Below are 22,922 nucleotides of genomic sequence, written 5' to 3'. Positions count from 1 at the left end.
TCTCTCTCTCTCTCTCTCTCTCTCTCAGTGCACTGTGCTGAAAGCTTATCTTCTCAGTTGCATCCGCAGCTCAGGGCTATAAGTTTACATGCCATGACTAGTCAGATAAAACTGTGCTGGTGGACTGCGTGGCTCGCGGGCGGGGCACAGAATCATCCTGCTTATGAAAAGAAAGCGCACTGTAGCTGCGAACACGTCACTTACCCACTGGGACCCGAGCAGAAGCGCGTCTCAGTTCCGACTTCCGGGAAAAGACAAAACGTGCGCTGGTCCGCGTGTCGGAATCGGATGCAAAAACACAGACACGGAGTTCAAAAAACAACAAAAAAGAAAAGTGCAAGTAAAGTATGAACGCTACTATTTCTCTACTTTGGATAAAACATGATATTAATAGAGGGGAAAACGCCGTGGAGTTAATAAGAAACTATCGCAATGTCTCCCCACTCATAAATAACATGTATTTCCGTTCTTCCGAAGCGTTCCGTCCCAGCCGAGCACCTCCACACTGGGACAGACTGCACGGCTGATGAGCGCCTTCTTTCAGAAAGAGTCGTACACAATCAGCTGGGTCTGAGCGTTCAGAGAGTGACTGACATGACTCCAAGCCAATAAGATGGAGTTTCTTGTGATAATGGGTGTGGCTACGCCTCTCTTACCATGACGCAGGCGCAGCATCTCCTTCCCAGAACACCGGCCGCCCATTTGAATGAACAGCTCCTGTGGTCTCAATCTCCTGAGCGTGTATACTCCAACGTTTCACAACCAGCGACCCCATCAGCACAGATATTTACTGTATGAAATTATTTAAATATCAGAGTCATTATTGAAATATATGCAATAATGTTTTGGACAGGGTGGCACAGTGGTTAGCGCTGTCGCCTCACAGCAAGAAGGTTCTGGGTTCGAGCCCAGCAGCCGGTGAGGGCCTTTCTGTGTGGAGTTTGCATGTTCTCCCCATGTCCGCGTGGGTTTCCTCCGGGTGCTCCGGTTTCCCCCACAGTCCAAAGACATGCAGGTTAGGTTAACTGGTGACTCTAAATTGACCGTAGGTGTGAATGGTTGTCTGTGTCTATGTGTCAGCCCTGTGATGACCTGGCGACTTGTCCAGGGTGTACCCCGCCTTTCGCCCGTGGTCAGCTGGGATAGGCTCCAGCTTGCCTGCGACCCTGTAGAAGGATAAAGCGGCTAGAGATAATGAGATGAGATGTTTTGGACAGGGTGGCACGGTGGTGTAGTGGTTAGCACTGTCGCCTCACAGCAAGAAGGTTCTGGGTTCGAGCCCAGCAGCCGGCGAGGGCCTTTCTGTGTGGAGTTTGCATGTTCTCCCCGTGCCCATGTGGGTTTCCTCCGGGTGCTCCGGTTTCCCCCACAGTCCAAAGACATGCAGGTTTGGTTAACTGGTGACTCTAAATTGACCGTAGGTGTGAATGGTTGTCGGTGTCTATGTGTCAGCCCTGTGATGACCTGGCGACTTGTCCAGGGTGTACCCCGCCTTTCGCCCGTACTCAGCTGGGATAGGCTCCAGCGTGCCTGCGACCCTGTAGAAGGATGTTTTGGACAGGGTGGCACGGTGGTGTAGTGGTTAGCGCTGTCGCCTCACAGCAAGAAGGTTCTGGGTTCGAGCCCAGCAGCCGGCGAGGGCCTTTCTGTGTGGAGTTTGCATGTTCTCCCCATGTTCGCGTGGGTTTCCTCCGGGTGCTCCGGTTTCCCCCACAGTCCAAAGACATGCAGGTTAGGTTAACCGGTGACTCTAAATTGACTGCAGGTGTGAATGTGAGTGTGAATGGTTGTCTGTGTCTATGTGTCAGCCCTGTGATGACCTGGCGACTTGTCCAGGGTGTACCCCGCCTTTCGCCTGTAGTCAGCTGGGAATAGGCTCCAGCTTGCCTGCGACCCTGTAGAACAGGATAAAGCGGCTGGAGATGAGATGAGATGTTTTGGACATTAGCTGTGATGTATGGATTGGAGACTGTACAGGAGGCAAAGTTGGAAAAGAAAGGGCAACTTTATTCATCACACACTTGTGAAATTCCTCTCTGCGTTTAACCCATCTGAAGCAGTGAACACACATGTGAGCAATGAGCACACACACATACACAGAGCAGTGGACAGCCATGCTAACAGCACCAGGAGAGCAGTCAGTGCCTCGGTCAAGGGCACCTCAGCCCAAGCCTGTCCCATATTAACCTAACCGCATGTCTTTGGACTGTGGGGGAAACCGGAGCACCCGGAGGAAATGTTTGCATGTTCTCCCACGCAGATAACATGCAAACTCCACACAGAAAGGCCCTCGCCAGCTGCTGGGCTCGAACCCAGAACCTTCTTGCTGTGAGGCGACCATGCTAACCACTACACTATCGTGCTGTCCAGGTGGCAGAGTTGAGGATGTTTAGGTTTGCGATGGGAGTGACAAGGTTGGATAGGATAAGGAACGAGCACATCAGAGGGACAGCACATGTGAAGAGCTTGGGAATTAAGCTAAGAGAGATGAGACTGGTGCGGCACGGTGGTGTAGTGGTTAGCGCTGTCGCCTCACAGCAAGAAGGTCCTGGGTTCAAGCCCAGCGGCTGGCAAGGGCCTTTCTGTGTGGAGTTTGCATGTTCTCACCATGTCTGTGTGGGTTTCCTCCGGGCGCTCCGGTTTCCCCCACAGTCCAAAGACATGCAGGTTAGGCTAATTGGTGGCTCTAAATTGACCGTAGGTGTGCATGTGAGTGTGAATGGTTGTTTGTCTCTATGTGTCAGCCCTGCGATGATCTAGTGCAGGGGTCTTCAATCCTATCCACAAAGGGCCAGTGTGGCTGCAGGCTTTCATTCCAACCAAGCAGGAGCTACACCTGATTTCACTTGTTTAATCATTTCATCCTCGTCTCCAATCAACAATCAAGTGAGCCTCCAGTTTGGCTGTAATGAAAGCCTGCAGCTACACCGGCCCTTTGCGGATAGGATTGAAGACCCCTGATCTAGTGACTTGTCCAGGGTGTACCCCGCCTTTCGCCCATAGTCAGCTGGGATAAGCTCCAGCTTGCCCGTGACCCTGTAGAACAGGATAAGTAGCTACAGATAATGGATGGATGGATGGATGGATGGAGATGAGACTGAGATGGTATGGGCACATCCTGAAAAGAGAAGCAGAGCACGTTGGAAGGAGAATGTTGAGGATGGAGCTGCCAGGCACACGAAAATGAGGAAGGCCAAAGAGGAGATACATGGATGTGGTGAGAGAGGACATGAAAGTGGCAGGTGTGGTAGAGAAGGATGTGGAAGACAGGGAGCAATGGAGACAAAAGAGCTGCTGCGGTGACCCCTAATCGGGAGCAGCCAAAAGAAGATGAAGATGCAATAATGTTTTGGATATTTATTAGAGCCGTTCTGAACCTTTTACAGACAGAACAAGCTTTATAGAAATTTTTATTAGTTTTAAGTTAATATTATTTAGAAGGCTATTTGTTTTTCAGATACTGAGGTTTGATTAAACCCATTCAATTCAAGCAACCTACTAATAACTATAAGAGCTCAGTCCATCCATCCATTGTGAATATCACTTGTCCTAAATCAGGGTTGTGGGTGAGCTGGAGCCATCCCAGCTGACATTGGGTGAGAGGCATGGCACACCCTGAACAGGTCACTAATCGATAGCAGGGCTAACACAGAGAGACAGACCGTCATTCACACTTACATTCACGCCTATGGACAATTTAGAGTAACCAGCTGCCAATCCATATGTCTGTGGACTGCGGGAGAACTCAATGATTATATATATATATATATATATATATATATATATATATATATATATATATATATATACAGTGGTGCTTGAAAGTTTGTGAACCCTTTAGAATTTTCTATATTTCTGCATAAATATGACCTAAAACATCATCAGATTTTCACACAAGTCCTAAAAGTGGATAAAGAGAACCCAGTTAAATAAATGAGACAAAAATATCATACTTGGTCATTTATTCATTGAGGAACATGATCCAATATTACATATATGTGAGTGGCAAAAGTATGTGAACCTCTAGGATTAGCAGTTAATTTGAAGGTGAAATTAGAGTCAGGTGTTTCTGAATCTCAAGAGAAGGTGGGTCATGCAGCAAGACAACGACCCGAAGCACACAAGTCGTTCTACCAAAGAATGGTTAAAGAAGAATAAAGTTAATGTTTTGGAATGGCCAAGTCAAAGTCCTGACCTTAATCCAATGGAAATGTTGTGGAAGGACCTGAAGCGGGCAGTTCATGTGAGGAAACCCACCAACATCCCAGAGTTGAAGCTGTTCTGTACGGAGGAATGGGCTAAAATTCCTCCAAGCCGGTGTGCAGGATTGATCAACAGTTACTGGAAACGTTTAGTTGCAGTTATTGCTGCACAAGGGGGTCACACCAGATACTGAAAGCAAAGGTTCACATACTTTTGCCACTCACAGATATGTAATATTGGATCATTTTCCCCAATAAATAAGTGACCAAGTATAACATTTTGGTCTCATTTGTTTAACTGGGTTCTCTTTATCTACTTTTCGGACTTGTGTGAAAATCTGATGATTTTTTAGGTCATATTTATGCAGAAATATAGAAAATTCTAAAAGGTTCACAAACTTTCAAGCACCACTGTATATATATATATATATATATATATATATATATATATATATATATATATATATATATATATGTGTGTGTGTGTGTGTGTGTGTTTCAGACATTAGGCATTTTGGGCCGGTATGGGGTTCTGAAGAAGTTGAGTGTGAGTTGATGTGAGTGTGAAATTTTGCAATTTAGATCAAGGTTTTTATTACTGGACTCGGATCCCTGGGACATACCGTGCGCAGAATTGCCCTTTTATTTTCTTGACCTATTCTGGGTTCTTCCTAATATGTCTTATCATGATTAAATTTGATATTCAAAGCCATTCATCGTTTGAAGTTTTGGCGGCTGGATAAGACCACAGGGATAGTTGTGGTGTGATATTATATCCTGTTGTTGTATAGTTTTACTGTGATCTTTCAAAAGTATATGTTGTTTGCAAAAAAAAAAAATCCACTCAGTGTTACACTTGCTATCATGTCTCCAGTATGCCATGTCCTCCTGCTAAATGCGGTCTACATCTGCTCATTTTTACCCAGTATAGTCCCTTCATCACCATGACAACACCAATAAGAGGATAAATGTTGAGAGGAATGGAAGTGATACTGAATGTTTCATGCATGGAAACAAATAAGTGAATCTCTCGTGAAGTCAACCTTCCTTATAAAGTGCCAATGTTTGTGAGGTCAAAGGGACTTCAATGAGGAAAGGCAGTGGATATTTTTTCCCCTTGTATAGTCATTCCATATGTCCGAAAGGGTTATAAAACATTCTTTAACACCTACAAATTTCCTTCTATCTTTTCAAACAAACAAGACTGTCTGTAATATTAGACATTTTATGAAAAAGTGATGCTATATAGATATTGTTAGTCATTGTCCAGCATGATGTGTGTTGTGAGGGTGTGTTTGCAATGGAATGTGTATTTTTAGCACATTCCTGGGGTATTACACACTATCTCGTCATAGAAAGGGCTCAGGTGTGTCACAGGAACAAGCACTCATTCATCAGAAGTGCGTATGTGTGATTGTGTAAGCCTTGTGGGCTTTTACCACACCACAATCCTGCACGCCCCTGCACAAACGGCTGTCTCTGAGCAGCATAAATGTCACATGGAATTCAACTGAATTCTTACAGAAGTCAAATTTGGCTGTGATAAAAATGCGGCTTCTGTAATAGATGAGACAGGAGTCGTGCATCACACTCAATGGCATTAAAAGCTATATAAGTGGTTACTTCTTGTGTTATTCATGTTTTATGTATAAATTAGAAACCTATAGGAAGGAGGTCTGATTTCCCATAGAGTTCAGTTCCAGCACTGATCTAACAGAGCTGATCCGTCTGACTGAGTAGACTGATTAGATCAGGGTTGGAACCGAATCCTGTAAGGCAATCTTCAAGAACAATCTGATGATCACTTTTCAAACCAAGAGCAACATGTGAACCTGTGGGATAGATGGCTCTCAGAATGCATGCTGGGAAAAGGATACAATAACTGTTGATTTGTGACATCTAGTGGATATTTGCTAGTATTGCAACAAATAAATATACAGTTTTAGTGCAATCTGTTTTCACTGTTATTTCCAAAGATATCCCTTAACGTTATTAAAACAATATACGTAATAGAACTTTGTTGTTGTTTTTTAAACAATGCTGAAAACCTTGTTTGTCTACGCTTTTTTCCATAACAGCACTCTAACAAACAAGGTGAGGGTTTACTATAGTTTCTGTATAGAATAAAGGGGTTATTTAAGGGTTAATAGAATAAAAGATAATCAGGCTTCTAAAATTGGTTCTATGTCTACTTCCTTTCTGATAGGGAAACACTGTTGTAGGGTTCTCAATAGAACCTTTAAAGTTTCCTGCAGAGAACACAGACTCAATCACAAGTGGAAAATACACTATTGTGCAAAAATGACAAATCTCATCATCTCTAGCCGCTTTATCCTTCTACAGGGTCACAGGCAAGCTGAAGCCTATCCCAGCTGACTACAGGCGAAAGGCGGGGTACACCCTGGACAAGTCGCCAGGTCATCACAGGGCTGACACATAGACACAGACAACCATTCACACTCACATTCACACCTACAGTCAATTTAGAGTCACCAGTTAACCTAACCTGCATGTCTTTGGACTGTGGGGGAAACCGGAGCACCCGGAGGAAACCCACGCGGACAACATGCAAACTCCGCACAGAAAGGCCCTCGCCGGCCACGGGGCTCGAACCCGGACCTTCTTGCTGTGAGGCGACAGCACTAACCACTACACCACCGTGCCGCCCCAAAAATGACAAATATTTCTATTAATGCTTTACAGTTCGATGCCCAAATTTCAGAATTTATACTGAGTGCATGTGTGTGATCCAGGCTCAGTCTTTTTATGTGTTGGATTGTAACTACTGTACATTACTATGGCATAAGTCAGGATAAAGATAGCCTCTGATTTATCAATGTGTTTTTATTAATACAAAAGTTAGCATTGGACAGGCTCTGGTAAAGCAGTAGCGCTAGCAACAACAACAACAAGCCAGCACATCTGACTTCCTAACACTAGGTACCAAAAACATAATCCAGCCTTAATGGGAAGTGTCCCATGTTCCCAAAGTTATCCCATGTTTCATGAAGGTCTTTCAGTAGAATAGATACCCAAATAAATAGCACTCTTTTTCTACAGATGAATTTGACTACATTCAAAGAGGATGTGAATAGGAACATTCAGCGCTGCAGAGTACAACTCAGCCTGTTGGAATGCCTCAAGCTCAAGCAAGGCAGGACAAAAGCATGTGCTCTCTCCTCAAGGACACACACACACACATACACACAACAAGTCATGCTTTTCACTAGCTTAAAGAGCTTGAATAAAAGTGGGAATAAGCAGAATATTGTTCACAGAAAAGCTAAGGTCAGCATAGCACCATCCTACAGAAATGGATTGCAGATTGTCAGAACGGTCTTCAGCAAAGCATAAAGTAACAGAGCTGGTTGTAAAGGCACTAACAATCTTATTATTTAACATAGAGGCTACTGCAGATGGTTTGTGACATTCATGAGGCAAAATTAATATTTGGACTCACAATTACACAAAGGACAATGAAGAAATACACTACCGTTCAAAAGTTTGGGGTCACCCAGACAATTTTGTGTTTTCCATGAAAAGTCACACTTTTATTTCCCACCATAAGTTGTAAAATGAATAGAAAATATAGTCAAGCCATTTTTCTGGCCATTTTGAGCATTTAATCGACCCCACAAATGTGATGCTCCAGAAACTCAATCTGCTCAAAGGAAGGTCAGTTTTATAGCTTCTCTAAAGAGCTCAACTGTTTTCAGCTGTGCTAACATGATTGTACAAGGGTTTTCTAATCATCCATTAGCCTTCTGAGGCAATGAGCAAACACATTGTACCATTAGAACACTGGAGTGAGAGTTGCTGGAAATGGGCCTCTATACACCTATGGAGATATTGCACCAAAAACCAGACATTTGCAGCTAGAATAGTCATTTACCACATTAGCAATGTATAGTGTATTTCTGATTAGTTTAAAGTGATCTTCATTGAAAAGAACAGTGCTTTTCTTTCAAAAATAAGGACATTTCAAAGTGACCCCAAACTTTTGAACGGTAGTGTATAAAAGAAAATTAGGATTTAGGAAGCACTAGAGCCATTAATGGTGCAAAGATACACTTATGACATTTAGCAAACCTCTTAACCAGGTCTACCATCACAAACATTTATTCCACTATCTAGCAGCTCAACATTTTTGGTTTTCAGTTATGAAAATAGTAAGAGTTGAAGCCATAGAAGAAGTGCTTTCTCCCAGTGTGATGGTTGTCCCTGAGATCTACAGTGGCATCCTGCAGAGATTCGTGGAAGTTTCGATGGGCCTTTGTTCGGCTAAAAGAGTCCTGAAGCTCAAGTAGCTCAGACCCCAAATCCCTGCTACTTCTTTTTACTCCATACCCAAAGTTGCCTCTAGAGAAGCGTGGACAGATAGATGGAATAGTATGAGAACCCTGCTTCATTTTCTCCTCCTCTTCAAAGTCTTTCACAGTTTGCTCAAAGTGCACATGCCTGTCTGTCTCATCTGCACTGGGTGGTGCTGTGCACTTAAACTCATAAGGGTTATTTTCTATGATATAGTTCTGGGTTCTCCTATTAGACAAACCTCTCTGGTTTGTTTCCTTGTCTTGCAGCGCAGCTTGAAACATATGCTGTGTAAAAACCGGTTCCAGCTTGGTATTCTTTGTCTCATTTACTGTCAAAGCAGGGTTGTTGATCTTTCCTTGTGGTTTAATGCCATCTGACGCAGATAGCTTGCAAACACAATTTCTTTTGCAGCACACGTCACACATGTAGGCGGTGTTTTTAAATACAACCTGACATGTTTGACTTGATTCATTAACCTGGTTGGATTTAAACACTTCCTCCTTGAGACTTGCACTACATGGTTTTTGGCGCATAGTGTCCAAAACGGGGATTGTCTCAGCAGTCATGTCTAGTGGTCCATTTGTTTGTGTAAAAACCATGCCTGTATCTGGAGGCTCTGGGGGAAAGGAAAGTGAGTAGGGAGGGCATGGGTTCTCCAGATGATGTTGGTTCTGCAGGATCCGGGCCCAGCGTCCTTCATGTGGTTGAGTGGGCAGGAGAATGGGATAGGATCGCTCCTTCTGAGACAAATACAAATATCAAAATGCAGTGTTCATTCAGGCTCGCCAATAATGAAAACACAGGTCAGGGAACAGAGGGAGAACAGTGATTAAAAGGAGAGAAGAATACAGTTGATGGTTGAACTGTTAAATGGAAAAACAAACACTGGACAAGGATGAGTAGCATCATGTTTATCTAATTTCTTTTTTAAATTGTGCTGCATGTGTTTTATACCAGCTGTGCTGTGTAAGGGCTCATTTCTCCTGTAATCAAGGCGATTGTCTTCTCATTAAAGTCATCAAGTTTTATAGGGTTAGTAGGCCCAGTGCCTGGAAAAGAACCCAGAATGCTATGTTAGTCCATTGCTATGTTGATAATAATTTCCACAGAGAAAATTTAGTTTTATGAAGTCTTTATTTTCTGCAAACCTCATCTCATCATCTCTAGCCACTTTATCCTTCTACAGGGTCGCAGGCAAGCTGGAGCCCATCCCAGCTAACTACGGGCGAAAGGCGGGGTACACCCTGGACAAGTCCCCAGGTCATCACAGGGCTGACACATAGACACAGACAACCATTCACACTCACACCTACGGTCAATTTAGAGTCACCAGTTAACCTAACCTGCATGTCTTTGGACTGTGGGGGAAACCGGAGCACCCGGAGGAAACCCACGCGGACACGGGGAGAACATGCAAACTCCACACAGAAAGGCCCTCGCCGGTCACGGGGCTCGAACCCAGGACCTTCTTGCTGTGAGGCGACCGCGCTAACCACTACACCACCGTGCCGCCTTTCTGCAAACCTTTCAGGTTTATTTCTTTACTTATGAATTTATTGCGGGACATCTGTATCTACTCTATTGTGGTAATAAATTAAAATAAAAACTTTTTAAAATTAATTTTGTCGTATTGTACCCCCCCCCCAAAAAGACTACAGTTGAACTCTATGATCTCGCCCCTCTCCCTTGGCGTGTAACAGCACAATAACTTTCCTCTGATGAGTGCATGTGCTACTGAATCATTTTAAACAGACAGGCAGCTTTATCAAGCAACTGAGAATTTGAACAGCTAATTCTGCCTGACTTTCCTCTTATGCTTCTGCATGCAACCCTGACTGATTGGTTTCTTGGTTCTATTGTTAGGAAATAAAAGAACCCACATCCCTGTCAAATAAAAGCACCAAATGCACTCCCACCAACACCTGTAATAACACAATTTGTCTTTATGGCTGAATAGCAGTGCCTCATATACAGCAAACATCTACAATATTGATGTCCTGTTTTTATTGTGATGAAAATTTAACATTATATCCATATGTATTCTGATCACACCTTTGTATTGTTACGAGATATACTAGACCTGTGTAGTGCAGCTGATATGAAGTGAGCCATTGGGACTTCTCTAGATTGCGCAGCGCATTGGCAGTCCGCTCCAGCAGCGTGCTTTTCCAGTCTCGCAAAGTCAGATTTGAACACAATGTTTTTGGAGTCTTGGGGTAAAACATCTGAGTCTGTCCTTTTACTGGCTTAATGTGCTACGGGTCAGAGGGTAAGAATGGATGTCACAGACAAGCATTTGAGATACTATTTAACTTCAATGAATGAGATGTAGTTTGTTGCTGTAGGCTATACTAATACATAAGATTGAATCCCGTAGCAGGGCATGTCACTACATTTGGATATCCATCCATCCATTATCTGTAGCCGCTTATCCTGTTCTACAGGGTTGCAGGCAAGCTGGAGCCTATCCCAGCTGACTATGGGTGAGAGGCGGGGTACACCCTGGACAAGTCGCCAGGTTATCGCAGGGCTGACACAGAGACAAACAACCATTCACACTCACATTCACACCTACAGTCAATTTAGAGCCACCAATTAGGCTAACCTGCATGTCTTTGGACTGTGGAGGAAACTGGAGCATCTGGAGGAAACCCATGCAGACACGAGGAGAACATGCATACTCCACACAGAAAGACCTTTGTCGGCCGCTGGGCTCAAACCCAGGACCTTCTTGCTGTGAAGCAACAGTGCTAACCACTACACCACCGTGCCGCCCCACATTTGGATACACTACCGTTCAAAAGTTTGGGGTCACTTTGAAATGTCCTTATTTTTGAAAGAAAAGCGCTGTTCTTTTCAATGAAGATCACTTTAAACTAATGAGAAATCCACTCTATACATTGCTAATGTGGTAAATGACTATTCTAGCTGCAAATGTCTGGTTTTTGGTGCAATACCTACATAGGTATATAGAGGCCCATTTCCAGCAACTCTCACTCCAGTGTTCTAATGGTACAATGGGTTTGCTCATTGCCTCAGAAGGCTAATGGATGATTAGAAAACCCTTGTACAATCATGTTAGCACAGCTGAAAACAGTTGAGCTCTTTAGAGAAGCTATAAAACTGACCTTCCTTTGAGCAGATTGAGTTTCTGGAGCATCACATTTGTGGGGTCGATTACATGCTCAAAATGGCCAGAAAAATGTCTTGACTATATTTTCTATTCATTTTACAACTTATGGTGGTAAATAAAAGTGTGACTTTTCATGGAAAACACAAAATTGTCTGGGTGACCCCAAACTTTTGAACGGTAGTGTATGTTAATAGAAAATATTATGAATGAAGCACTTGATGAAATTGAAGACAAAGAACAATTTAGATTTTTGTTTAAAGTTATTAAAGGATAGGTCTTTCACTGTCAAGCCTTGGTACCACAAGTATAAAATTAATAAATTTCAGCTTTTATTCATATTGAATTTTATTATGTTTACACATTATCACCTGTACATAAAATATAGACATCATGAAACAATACAATGAAACAAGTAAATAAACTGGGAAATTAATCAAATAAGTATCACTTAACTTGATGCTTGGCTTTGACAGTGATGAGGGATGTTTTGGGCTGTGACATCAGTTATGCAACTTACATTTTGGAAGCCATTTTGCCCCGGCCATGTTGCAGCATCCCGTCTGGTTTCCATGGGAATATCAAGTAGCTCATGACGATAAGGTGCACCTATAAGAAGCAAGCTACATATGTTATTTACGGGTAGACTCTCTCTCTCTCTTTGTCAGACTTACTCAAACCACTACTTTGAGTAAGTGTGACTTTGTGTACCATTGTAGACCTAATCTCTGTACACTTAACATGCAACTGTAACTCAATGTAGCTTATAAAACACTACGCTTAATCACAAATATCAAATCGCTGACAACAATTACTGATATAAATCCATATTCTGGGCAAACATACTGTATGATACATTTTTCATTCTTGTTCTTGTAATTTCTTTGTGCATATTCAGTTAAATAATATTTTTTCATTTGTGGCTAATTCTACCAAATATTTCTCCATGACCATAATCATTTTTTTTCTGTTTTATGTGTGCGCATCAGTCTTCTGTTTATTCTGTATACAACCAAATCTGCTCATAAGTTTGGCATAATTCTTTACTAAATACGCAAACAACAATTCACAGGCTAATTTGATCCAACTTTATATTAAAATGTTTCTCATATCTGGTTAGTTGCACATGCTCTACATATGTAATTACTGAGAATGTTGCACACTATTGTAGATGGATTACAGTAGCACATCTTATGGAACTGCACATGTACATTAACGGCTTACTTTAATAGTTAGAACTGCACATCAAGTCTCTTTCAGGTGTAACAGGGAAAGTAATTAAAACTGTGCATAAATGGCTGATTTTCAAGTCAGATTTTCAGGAAATGTCCACTTACTGTGAATTTCAACTGATTATAGAAGTTGCACATTAAAATATGTAGACAGTTCCTGTGTAGTTAGTATCTATTGTGCAGAATATCAAATTCAGCTTGGTGTTAACTCATCTGAATTTCTTGGGTAAGCATGTTACAGATGTTATGTAAAAATTAGACTTTAAAATCTCAAGCAACACTTGTGTACTTACACGAATAAAAACTAAATACTTATTTACATGCTCATTTACATTCCTTTGTACGCAAACTGTAATAGAATATTACATCTGTAGTGTGTGTAACTATACAGTTAGTAGAGACACTTAATTTGTGCTGTGGACTTGGGAAACCCTTCACATGGCCAAATTTTGCCATTTTATGCGATATATAGCTCTGATAAACTGGCAGGCTATTCACAAGTTTCACCCACCCAGTGATCAACCTGCATTTATTATTATTATTATTATTATTATTATTAATAATAATAATAATAATAATAATAATAATAATAATAATAATAATAAATTTACTTTATATGAAAAGGACGAATGACATTTTTAGTATCTGATTACAGACTAGATCAGTAAGAAGGTGCAGAGTGTGATAGATTTTACAATATGTACTGTAATATGTACAATATGTAGTAAACAACAGTAAAACTTATTTACAGTAAAGTACTACAGTCTCTTACATAGTATAAAATAACACATAATCCAGCACATTTGCTCACTTGGTTAATGCAGGATATAATGGAGCTGATGGTTAAGGGCTCAAGGACCCAACCACAGCAATTTAGCAGAAACAACCTTGTAATTCAGACTTGGACTCACACTCTGCACCTTGCTGTGTTTGGCTACATTAAATAATTACATAATACAATTTATGCTGCTGCTTTTAAAAGGTTATGTATATCTCACTTTACAATAAGTGGTCACTGTCTCTTTTAGAGAAGTGAGGTGGCCAAGTGGTTAGAGCGCTTGATTGCCAAGTGAGTGGTCCCTGGTTCGAGCCTTGCCTCGGACAGTGATCTGGGACTTGCCTCCTGTCCACCCAGCAGTGAATGGGGACCTGGTGGAAACACTGGGGAAGTTAAAGGCGGCAAGGAAAGGAGCGTGCCGATGGCCTAGACAGAGTGTGCTCTCTAACAGGCACTCCCCAATGTACGTACGAAAAATGTATATGGGACTCTTTGACTTTGTCTCTTTTAGTCTAATTTATCACTCTCCTGTATTTTTGTTAAGTGTCTACTGGAAGAAGGATGCAGTGGACATGTAAGTTCTGCACTTTTGTCTCTCCAAAACGTGGCCAGCTATTAAAGCATCATAGATTAAAGCATGGTGGCTTCACAAGAACCTCCCCAATACCATGTCTTCATCAGCAGTTCATTTGCACATTCAAATCGTTTAATGCCCTGAAGGTTCATTTATCCAGATTTCACTCACAGTTGACCAGTGAAAAAGATGATGTGCAAACATTTAATTGTCAAGTGTGTGAGTTTAACGAGCCCTGCAGCGAAAATGATTTTTTTTTTTACATATTTATGCAAGCATCTGAAGGTGATGCAAAAAGTGCAGTGCCCCTATCTGGATTGTGACTTTGATATATCTACTCTGCTTTTAACACACACAAAAGTAGGAATCATGACCAGAAGTATTCTACATCTAGTCTTCAATTCAAACCAGGAATAGCTGTGCAGCTCTGTGGCATTGAGGAAAGCACCTCTGTCCCAGCTGAACCTGTCCCAGCTGAAGATTTCACTAGTTTAGGAGAATAGGAGCTGACAGATGTTGGTGTTGATATCAATGACCTCAACTCTCAGCTTGAGCATAATTTAGCCTCACTTTTCCTGAAAATGCAGACAATACTGAACATATCTGAAAGTGCTCTCCAAGAAATCATCCAGCAAATAGGACAGGTATTTCAACTTTCAGAACTGCTGATGTTTTCTGTGATCAAGGAGATACTCAGACGTCATTACCCTGATATTGATAATGCTGTTGTTAAGGAGGTAGTCTGTGCAGTGACTGACACAAATGTATTTTTGAAACACACATCAGCTGGAGGCTCGCTTTCAACTTCCAATAGGAGAGCAACTTACATAGCAAAAGAATTTCCTATCGTGGAGCCTGTGGAGTTTGTCACTGATAAGCAGGGTCAAAATATAGTTTACATTCCACTGATTAAAATGCTTCAGGCACTGTTGAGTAAAGACGATGTTTTAGACAAGGCTCTCACCACCAGCAGCTCTAAAGGAAGTGAGTACAGTAACTATAGGGATGGTTCTCACTTTAGTGAAACTGCCATTTTAGCAGAAGACGAATTCAGAATCACCCTGGGGTTGTATATTAATGACTTTGAGGTTGCAAACCCACTCGGAACGTCTAAGAAGAAGCATAAGTTGTGTGCAGTATATTGGGTTCTTGCCAATCTACACCCAAAGTACCGCTCATCCCTTCATGCCATACAGTTAGCTGTTTTATGCAAGGTAAACACAGTTAAAGAGAAGGGGTATCATGAAGTCCTACGCCCACTTATTGAAGACCTAGCATCACTTGAGGAGAATGGAGTTTATGCTGAAAAGTTAGGAGCAAGCATTAAGGGGACTGTGCTGTATGTTGCAGCAGATAACTTGGCTGCCCATGCATTGGTGGGATTTCAAGAGAGCTTTCTGTCACATGTCCCAGACCCGGTGAAATGTAACTGAATTGTCTTGGCCAGCCCTAAGGGTCCCATCTGCATCTCATCATTGCTGAGGAGTGTGCTCCCATCACCCAATCAAGCATCCAGCCAGAGCAGGTCATGATATATTTTTTTTACCATGTTAACATGCCATTGTTGTGTGTTATGCCTGATGTCAAGACTCTCGTCTCTGTGAGCCTACCACACAGACTTGTCATTTTTAGGGCATACCTAACATGTGTTTTCTTTCTCTCTCTCTTCCCCCCCCCCCCATCTGTCCCTCTGAGTTACATGTTGGTCCTGGGATTGAGATGCTGGCCTCTTCTGCCCCTCGGGCCTGCTTGGTCCATCCTGGTGCCCTGTGTCTGGTCGGAGTTTTATCGCATTGCTCCTGTGAAGGACGGCCCCATGAGGATAGTTGAGGGTTATACCTGGAGGATGCTCTGTACTCTTACAGTAATGCTTTTATGGCTGAGGACTACAGTTGTCTTGCTAACTTTAGGACTGCAGTTATCATAAACAGTTTTGCACTCAAGTTTCCATCAATGAAGAGCTATAACATCAACGAAACTGTCCTCATGTTAAAACTGTTAATATTATAGTCAGGCTGTCTGTTGTTGCCCAAATGAGGATGGGTTCCCTTTTGAGTCTGGTTCCTCTTGAGGTTTCTTCCTCATGTCATCTGAGGGAGTTTTTCCTTGCCACCGTCGCCACAGGCTTGCTCATTGGGGATAGATTAGGGATAAAATTAGCTCAAGTTTTAACTCGTTAAAATTCTGTAAAGCCACTTTGCGACAATGTTTATTGTTAAAAGCGCTATACAAATAAACTTGACTTGACTTGGCTTTATTGTGGAGAAAATGTGCAGGTTTTGTATGGCCACACGAGAAGAAATCCAAACAAAAAATGTCAGCTCAGGTTTTTACATACTGAGAACCAAAGATGCCCATGACAGACAGGTTCAGGAAGTCAAGCAGGACCCATCTAAAGTACCACGTTATGCAGTCAAAGGCAAATGTGTGCTCAGTGAAAACTTGAAATATTTTCATGCTGTAGATGGATTTCCTCCAGATATTCTTCATGATTTTTTGGAGGGAGTGGTCCCATTTGAAGTGTACCTGTGCATTCAAGATCTGATAAAAAAGAATAACATCTCTCTTAAGACACTAAATCAGGCCATCAAAGAATTCCCATATTCCTTTTCTGACAAAACGGACAAACCTCAACCTGTTCCAAAGACATTTGCCTCGAAGAAGACAATAGGAGGGAACAGTCATGAAAACTGGTGTCTAATCAGATTGCTTCCTTTAATGATTGGGCATCATGTACCTGAGGGAGATGAGACATGGGAGGTGCTCATGGTCTTAAAAGATGTGCTTGAATTGGTTGTATCTCTGAGATTCACAGATGAGTCTTTGTTCTATTTAGAGTCTAAAATGTCAGAGCACCGAGAGTTACTACTGAATGCTTTTCCAGAGTGCAGACTCCGTCCAAAGCATCACTATATCGAGCACTATCCCCAACTGACAAAAGTCTTTGGACCTCTCATAGACATGTGGACAATGAGATTTGAAGGGAAGCACAAGTTCTTCAAAAAAGTCATCCATGAAACTCAGAACTTCAAAAATGTTCCCCTACCTTTGGCGACGTGACATCAAAAGATGATGGCATACCATTTGGACTGTGCTTCCTTTTTCAAACCAGCACTCCAAGCAAACAAAGTAAAGAGCGTAATGATTTCTTCCCTCCCAGGGAACATTCAAGACATTTTGCACCAAAGATCTGGTCTCCAAAATACAGTCCTGTCAGCTGTGTCTGTCAGTATTGATGGAATGAACTATGCTGCAGATATGGTGGTTTCTGTCGGTTCATGTGGAGGGCTTCCAGAGTTTAGGCAGACTAAGCAAGTGCTAGTGCTTAATGCGGACATTGTTTTTTTGTGCAAACCAATGATTGCATGGTATCATGGGCATCTTTGTGCTTATGAATTGACACAAAGCAGCACAGGCTTGGTTGCCACTCAGTTGACTGAGTTCAATGATGTTTTTCCTTTGTCACCATACCAAGTCAGAGGCATGTTGTTTGTTTCTTTGAAACATTACATATTATGCTAGCCACACTAATTTATAGCTCTCTTTGTAGGACGATGGAACAGAAGTGGCCAATCAGAGTCATCGTCACTGATTGTGACATTAGAAGAATCAGTCTTGATCAGAAACCAGGCAGCCTTGAGTCTTTTTTGGAACACTTGAAAGTTAAACTGGCACTACCATATGACTTCAAACTACAGTTTGAAGACCCACTGTTTAACAATGCCCTCTGCAATCTGACAGATGTGTCAGAACTGCCAGATCGATCCACGCTGAAAATTATAAGTCTTGAGTCCCTGTCTTCGGTCTCTAGCACACCGTCCTCAACGAGCACATCTGATACAGAGATACTGTATACAAGTGAAGAAAAATCTCAGTTGGTGAGGCCGGATCCTTGGCCTTCTGCATTTGATATCCCAGAGTTCTCTGTGGATGTACATTTTCGACTGAGACAGGGAGACCTTGCTTATATGAAGGATGGAACTCGGATGGATGTTTCTCGAGACATGAAACATGTGATCTTAGAAAGACTGGCAGAGACAATGTACAAGTACACAGCATACCCCACAGAGGAACACTGTCAAGAAGTGGCCTCTGCACTGATTGCAAAACATCCCTTTTTTATTTATTTTATTTATTTAACCTTTATTTAACCAGGAAGTCCCATTGAGATTAAAAATCTCTTTTTCAAGGGAGACCTGGCCAAGATAGGCAACACTGAAAACTGTTACAGACATACAATATAAAAGAACATCATTAAATACATAGAGACAATATTACAACATTAAAATCGAAATTATACATTAAAAACACAGACATCTTAAAGAAGTCATCTCTAGATCCTTCAGTTTAGCTTTAAATTCGTTTAAAGTAACTAGACAATCTAATTTAAACACATTTTGCAGGTTGTTCCATGCCATAGGAGCTGAATAAGCAAAGGCCTTTTTCCCAAACTCAGTACGGACATTTGGGACTAAAAGCAGATAATGATCAAGGGAACGCAAGGAATATTGTCCCATAGTCTTTGGCACCATGAAAACACACAAATAAGGTGGAAGCAAACCCCAAATGGCCTTGTATATAAAGGCATACCAATGATGGAGCCTACGAGTGGCCAAAGAAGGCCATCCCACCCGAGAGTAGAGGTCACAATGATAAGTCAAGCCTTTTGCATTCGTTATTAATCTCAAGGCAGCATGATACACTGAATCAATCTTATGGAGATACTGAGCAGATGTATTTCTGTACAACAGATCTCCATAATCTAAAACAGATAAAAAAGTAGCAGCAACAAGTCTCTTCTTAACCTCAAAAGAAAAACATAACTTATTGCGAAAATAAAAACCCAGTTTAAGTTTCAGCTTTTTCACTAGCTGGAGCACATGTGCCTTAAAAGTGAAAGACTCATCAATTAAAACCCCCAAATATTTATAAGAGCTGACCGTTTCTATGCATCTTCCGTCCAGAGTAACCACAGCAGAGGTTTGTGGTCTGGTCTTTGAATTGCTGAAGATCATACATTTTGTCTTTTCAGCATTAAGAACAAGCTTCAACTGGATTAAAGTATCCTGAAAAGCATTAAATGCATTTTGCAGGTTTTCAATGGCCAAAATAACAGTAGAGGCACAAGAATAAATTACCGTGTCGTCAGCATAAAAATGAAAATTTGCATTTGGCACATTTTGTCCTAGGTCATTTATATATAAAGTAAATAAAAGCGGACCTAAGACAGAACACTGTGGAACACCTTTATAAATGGATACAAATTTTGAACAAAGATCATCATATTTAATACATTGAGATCTGTCATTTAGATAATCTGAGAACCATGCTACTGCTTGCTCTGAAAGTCCTGAATTAAGAAGTCTAATCTTTAAGACACTGTGGTCAACGGTGTCGAAAGCTTTAGATAAATCAACAAAAAGTGACGCACAGTGCTGTTTCCTATCAAGTGCAATCAAGATGTCATTTACTACCTTCAAGCCAGCAGAGATGGTGCTATGCTTCTTCCTAAAACCTGACTGATAAGTAGAAAGAACATCATTGTTGAAAAGAAACTCCTTTAGCTGATTACTAACCAGAGTTTCAAGTATCTTGGCCAAAACTGAAAGATTTGATATTGGCCTATAATTATTCAAACAGGCTGGATCACCTCCCTTCCATAAAGGCAGGACAAAAGCAGACTTCCACAATTTAGGAACAACCTTGATTTCTATAGAAAGATTAAAAATATAGGTTAAAGGCCTCGAAATAAAATCTGATGCCAATCTCAGGAAATATGGCTCAATAAGATCAGGCCCTGGTGCTTTTCTAGGATCCACACCCTTCAAGGCTTTACAAACTTCCTGCACAGAAAAAGGTACAAAGTTGAACACTTCCCCAGTATTCACTGTAACTTCAGCACAGAAACTCTCAGATTTAGAATGAGAGAAGATCCCTCAGATCCCTGAAAGAAGCTGGATCATCCACTGGATATTGTGGATGGCATTAAGTTCAAGATGGGAATTTCCGTACAAAAATGAGAAGATCTGGAATGGCCGATGTCACGGTGAATGGCAACAAGTGGAAGAGGGATTTCCCTGAAGGAGAGCCATCATGTAATAACATAAAAAGACCAAGAAGAAGTGAGACAAATTTCTTGCCAAATTTTCCTGATGGTGAAAATGAAGATACTCTTGAGTCCATTAGAAGACAACTTGAAAGTGAAGCAAAGAAAAGGCTTCCGGACTCAGTTGATGTGAAGAAAATGATGGACCAGACATTTTCGTTGCAACGCAAAGAAATCGTAGAACAGCCTCCAGTTAAAAGGATGATGGAACGCTGGCCTGCGCTGTTCACAGAAAGTCAGGTATGCCCCACTGCACTATACTTAACCACACCACAAGTAATCATTTTCATTGTAGATTACTCTGTTGATTCGTTTGATTATTTTAATGATTAATTGATTTATCATTGAGTAAATCTGGTCATTACTATTTGAGAAATGTCTTGTATATGACAGTCAAATAGACTATTGGCGTCAAATGACTACCATGGTGGAGTAAACAGTCCTTTGGATGTGTTTTTTTGTTTCTTAAGGTCTTTGCCGAGTTCTATAGAGTTGCCAGTAAGAACCTCAAGAATGACTTTTACGAAGCTCTGGACCACCATACCATTCGTCTCATTGAACTCTTCAAAACCAGAAAAGGAGCTGTTGGCTAATCGCTCGATCGCCTCCTCCAGCCAATCAATACACAAGTAAGTGTTGTTTCAGATTCTTCATCATTCCCACCTTATGGTAGTGTGCTTGCAAGCTTCAGCTAGGCCTACAGCTGCTACTACAGTACAAGTAATTCTTTAGAATTCAACTTTGTAACTCGAGCACACATATCCACAGACTACAAGTTTGCTTTCATATAGTCTTCTGCTTATTCTTTTTAGTCATCTTTTCCATGAGACCAATGACATCACCACAACATGCACTGCTGTCCTACAATGTCTGTCCCTGTATCTTGGAGATAATTCCAGCAAATTCTTCCTCAGCTGCTCAGTAAGTACATTTATAATGATAATGATATGACCATTGTACAGTGCACATTTTAGGACATCGTCAGACCTCAGGTTCAGTTCTCAGATTTTGGAAAAAACAGCATTGTTCAGGTCTGGTATTTAAAAAAAAAAAAACCTTTGTCAAGGCTTAGGTCTAATGCACCTGGACTGCAAACAGCCAATATTAAAATTCCCAAAAACTGAGGTCAAGTTAGTTATTATAGCCTGTATTCACACTTTGCAAACCAAACATATTTAAGTGGGGATGTCACAACATTAAACAAGTGACATATTTTTAATCAGTTGGGAGTTACAAACAAATTTGATGCCTCACATGTGATGCTGAAGGAAAGTAATTTTCCATCTTAGTCTATGGTGAAAATGTTTCACCACAGACCATAGACAAATTTCTTTTCTGCCCGATATAGAATTGGGTTTAGAGGGTTATATAACTAAATTGCAACAACACATCTATGTTTTATATGATTTTCAATGCATTCAAAGTTTGAACCAAATCTGAGCTTCCCAGATGAAGTTGTATCGCCTTTTTTTATTATTCTTTTTGTTAAGGCTTAGTGCTGAAATGCAGCCATTTCTACCTACTCATAATCTAAAGAGCTCTCTAAGACAGTATTCCAGAGTGCTTGTTTCTTCTATGTGATGTTGTGCATCATAAGAGTGAACACATGATAACTACCTAAATTTGTGTTCTTTTATTTTTAATGCAGGATTCGGACACTGCATGTGACTTCACCCAGGTGCCTGTTGGGGTTCTTAGAATCATGACTGAGGACATGCCACCATTGATAAACAGCATTGCAATCATCCTTGAAGGAAACATTGTCATGGATGAGATTCCCACAACCTCTCAAGCACTTTGTCTTCTGTTCGGCTTAATGTATGCACTCCATATGGATTACCCCAAAGGTATGAACACATTTGAGTTCATCCAGAAGATATTGTTGAATCTCAGACAACAAAAGCTTAGCCCAAAACTGCAAACATTAAAAAATGTTCTTTTGGGCTAGACGTTGTGTAGGGATAGCTATACTGGTTTTCTACATACGTGTGGTGTGTGAATGAGTGTGAGTATAATGGTGTCAAGGACCAGACAGGAGAGGAGAGCAAATGCACTCAAACCACAGTTTAATAATAACAGGGGAAAAAGGAATATGTGAAGTTCAGTGGCAGGAGGACTGAGAGGCAAGGATGGCTGGTGGGAACATCTGAGGTCTCCCATCCAAGTACTGGCCAGGTCTGACCCTGCTTAGCAGCTGAGATCAGACAGGATCAGGCATTGTCAGAGAGGTGTGGCTATAGGCTAATAGCACTGGGCTTCAGGCAGTCTCCCAGCAGTAGTCCCTCAGCAAGCTGGAGTTAGTGAGCAGGCTGGAACACAGAGTCACAGAACAGATAGTAAGATAGGGGACAGAAATGCAGGGTCAGGTTACCGGGGCTGAAGAGTAGGGCTCCAGGCAGGGCTGCTCACACCGGGCTGATGGAGAGGCAGGCGAGCAGCAGGGCTGGGCAAGCTGGAGATCAGGCGAAGGTACAGGAGAGGCAGGCAAGAGGCAGAGTCGACAGGACAGAAGGCAGATCAGGTTACCGGGGCTGGAGAGCAGACAGAGTCAGACGGAACAGAATATCGTCAGGAGTCAGAGTAGTA

General features: G+C 41.6%; 2 protein-coding genes across 4 annotated transcripts in view; both read right to left on the bottom strand.

Moving 5' to 3' along the window:
- Positions 1 to 552, bottom strand: part of osbpl3b (oxysterol binding protein-like 3b) — a 194,158-nt gene extending 193,606 nt beyond the window's left edge. For all 3 annotated transcript variants that reach the window (XM_060921826.1, XM_060921825.1, XM_060921828.1), the window contains exon 1: positions 205 to 552. The gene's annotated coding sequence lies outside the window, so the exon portion shown is untranslated. The remainder of the gene's footprint in view (positions 1 to 204) is intronic.
- A 7,804-nt stretch (positions 553 to 8,356) lies between these two features.
- Positions 8,357 to 22,922, bottom strand: part of LOC132886257 (sperm-associated microtubule inner protein 4) — a 30,829-nt gene continuing 16,263 nt past the window's right edge. Inside the window, exons 6-8 of the mRNA XM_060920815.1 lie at positions 12,167 to 12,255; positions 10,583 to 10,771; positions 8,357 to 9,256 (exon numbers count right to left, since the gene is read on the bottom strand). Of these exons, the coding sequence (XP_060776798.1) occupies positions 8,357 to 9,256; positions 10,583 to 10,771; positions 12,167 to 12,255 (1,178 nt within the window). The remainder of the gene's footprint in view (positions 9,257 to 10,582; positions 10,772 to 12,166; positions 12,256 to 22,922) is intronic.

This window comes from Neoarius graeffei, chromosome 5 (assembly GCF_027579695.1).
Source record: "Neoarius graeffei isolate fNeoGra1 chromosome 5, fNeoGra1.pri, whole genome shotgun sequence".
Classification (NCBI taxonomy): Eukaryota; Metazoa; Chordata; class Actinopteri; order Siluriformes; family Ariidae; genus Neoarius; species Neoarius graeffei.
The sequence above is the reverse complement of the archived record's forward strand: the minus strand, read 5'-3'. Positions and strand labels throughout refer to the sequence as shown.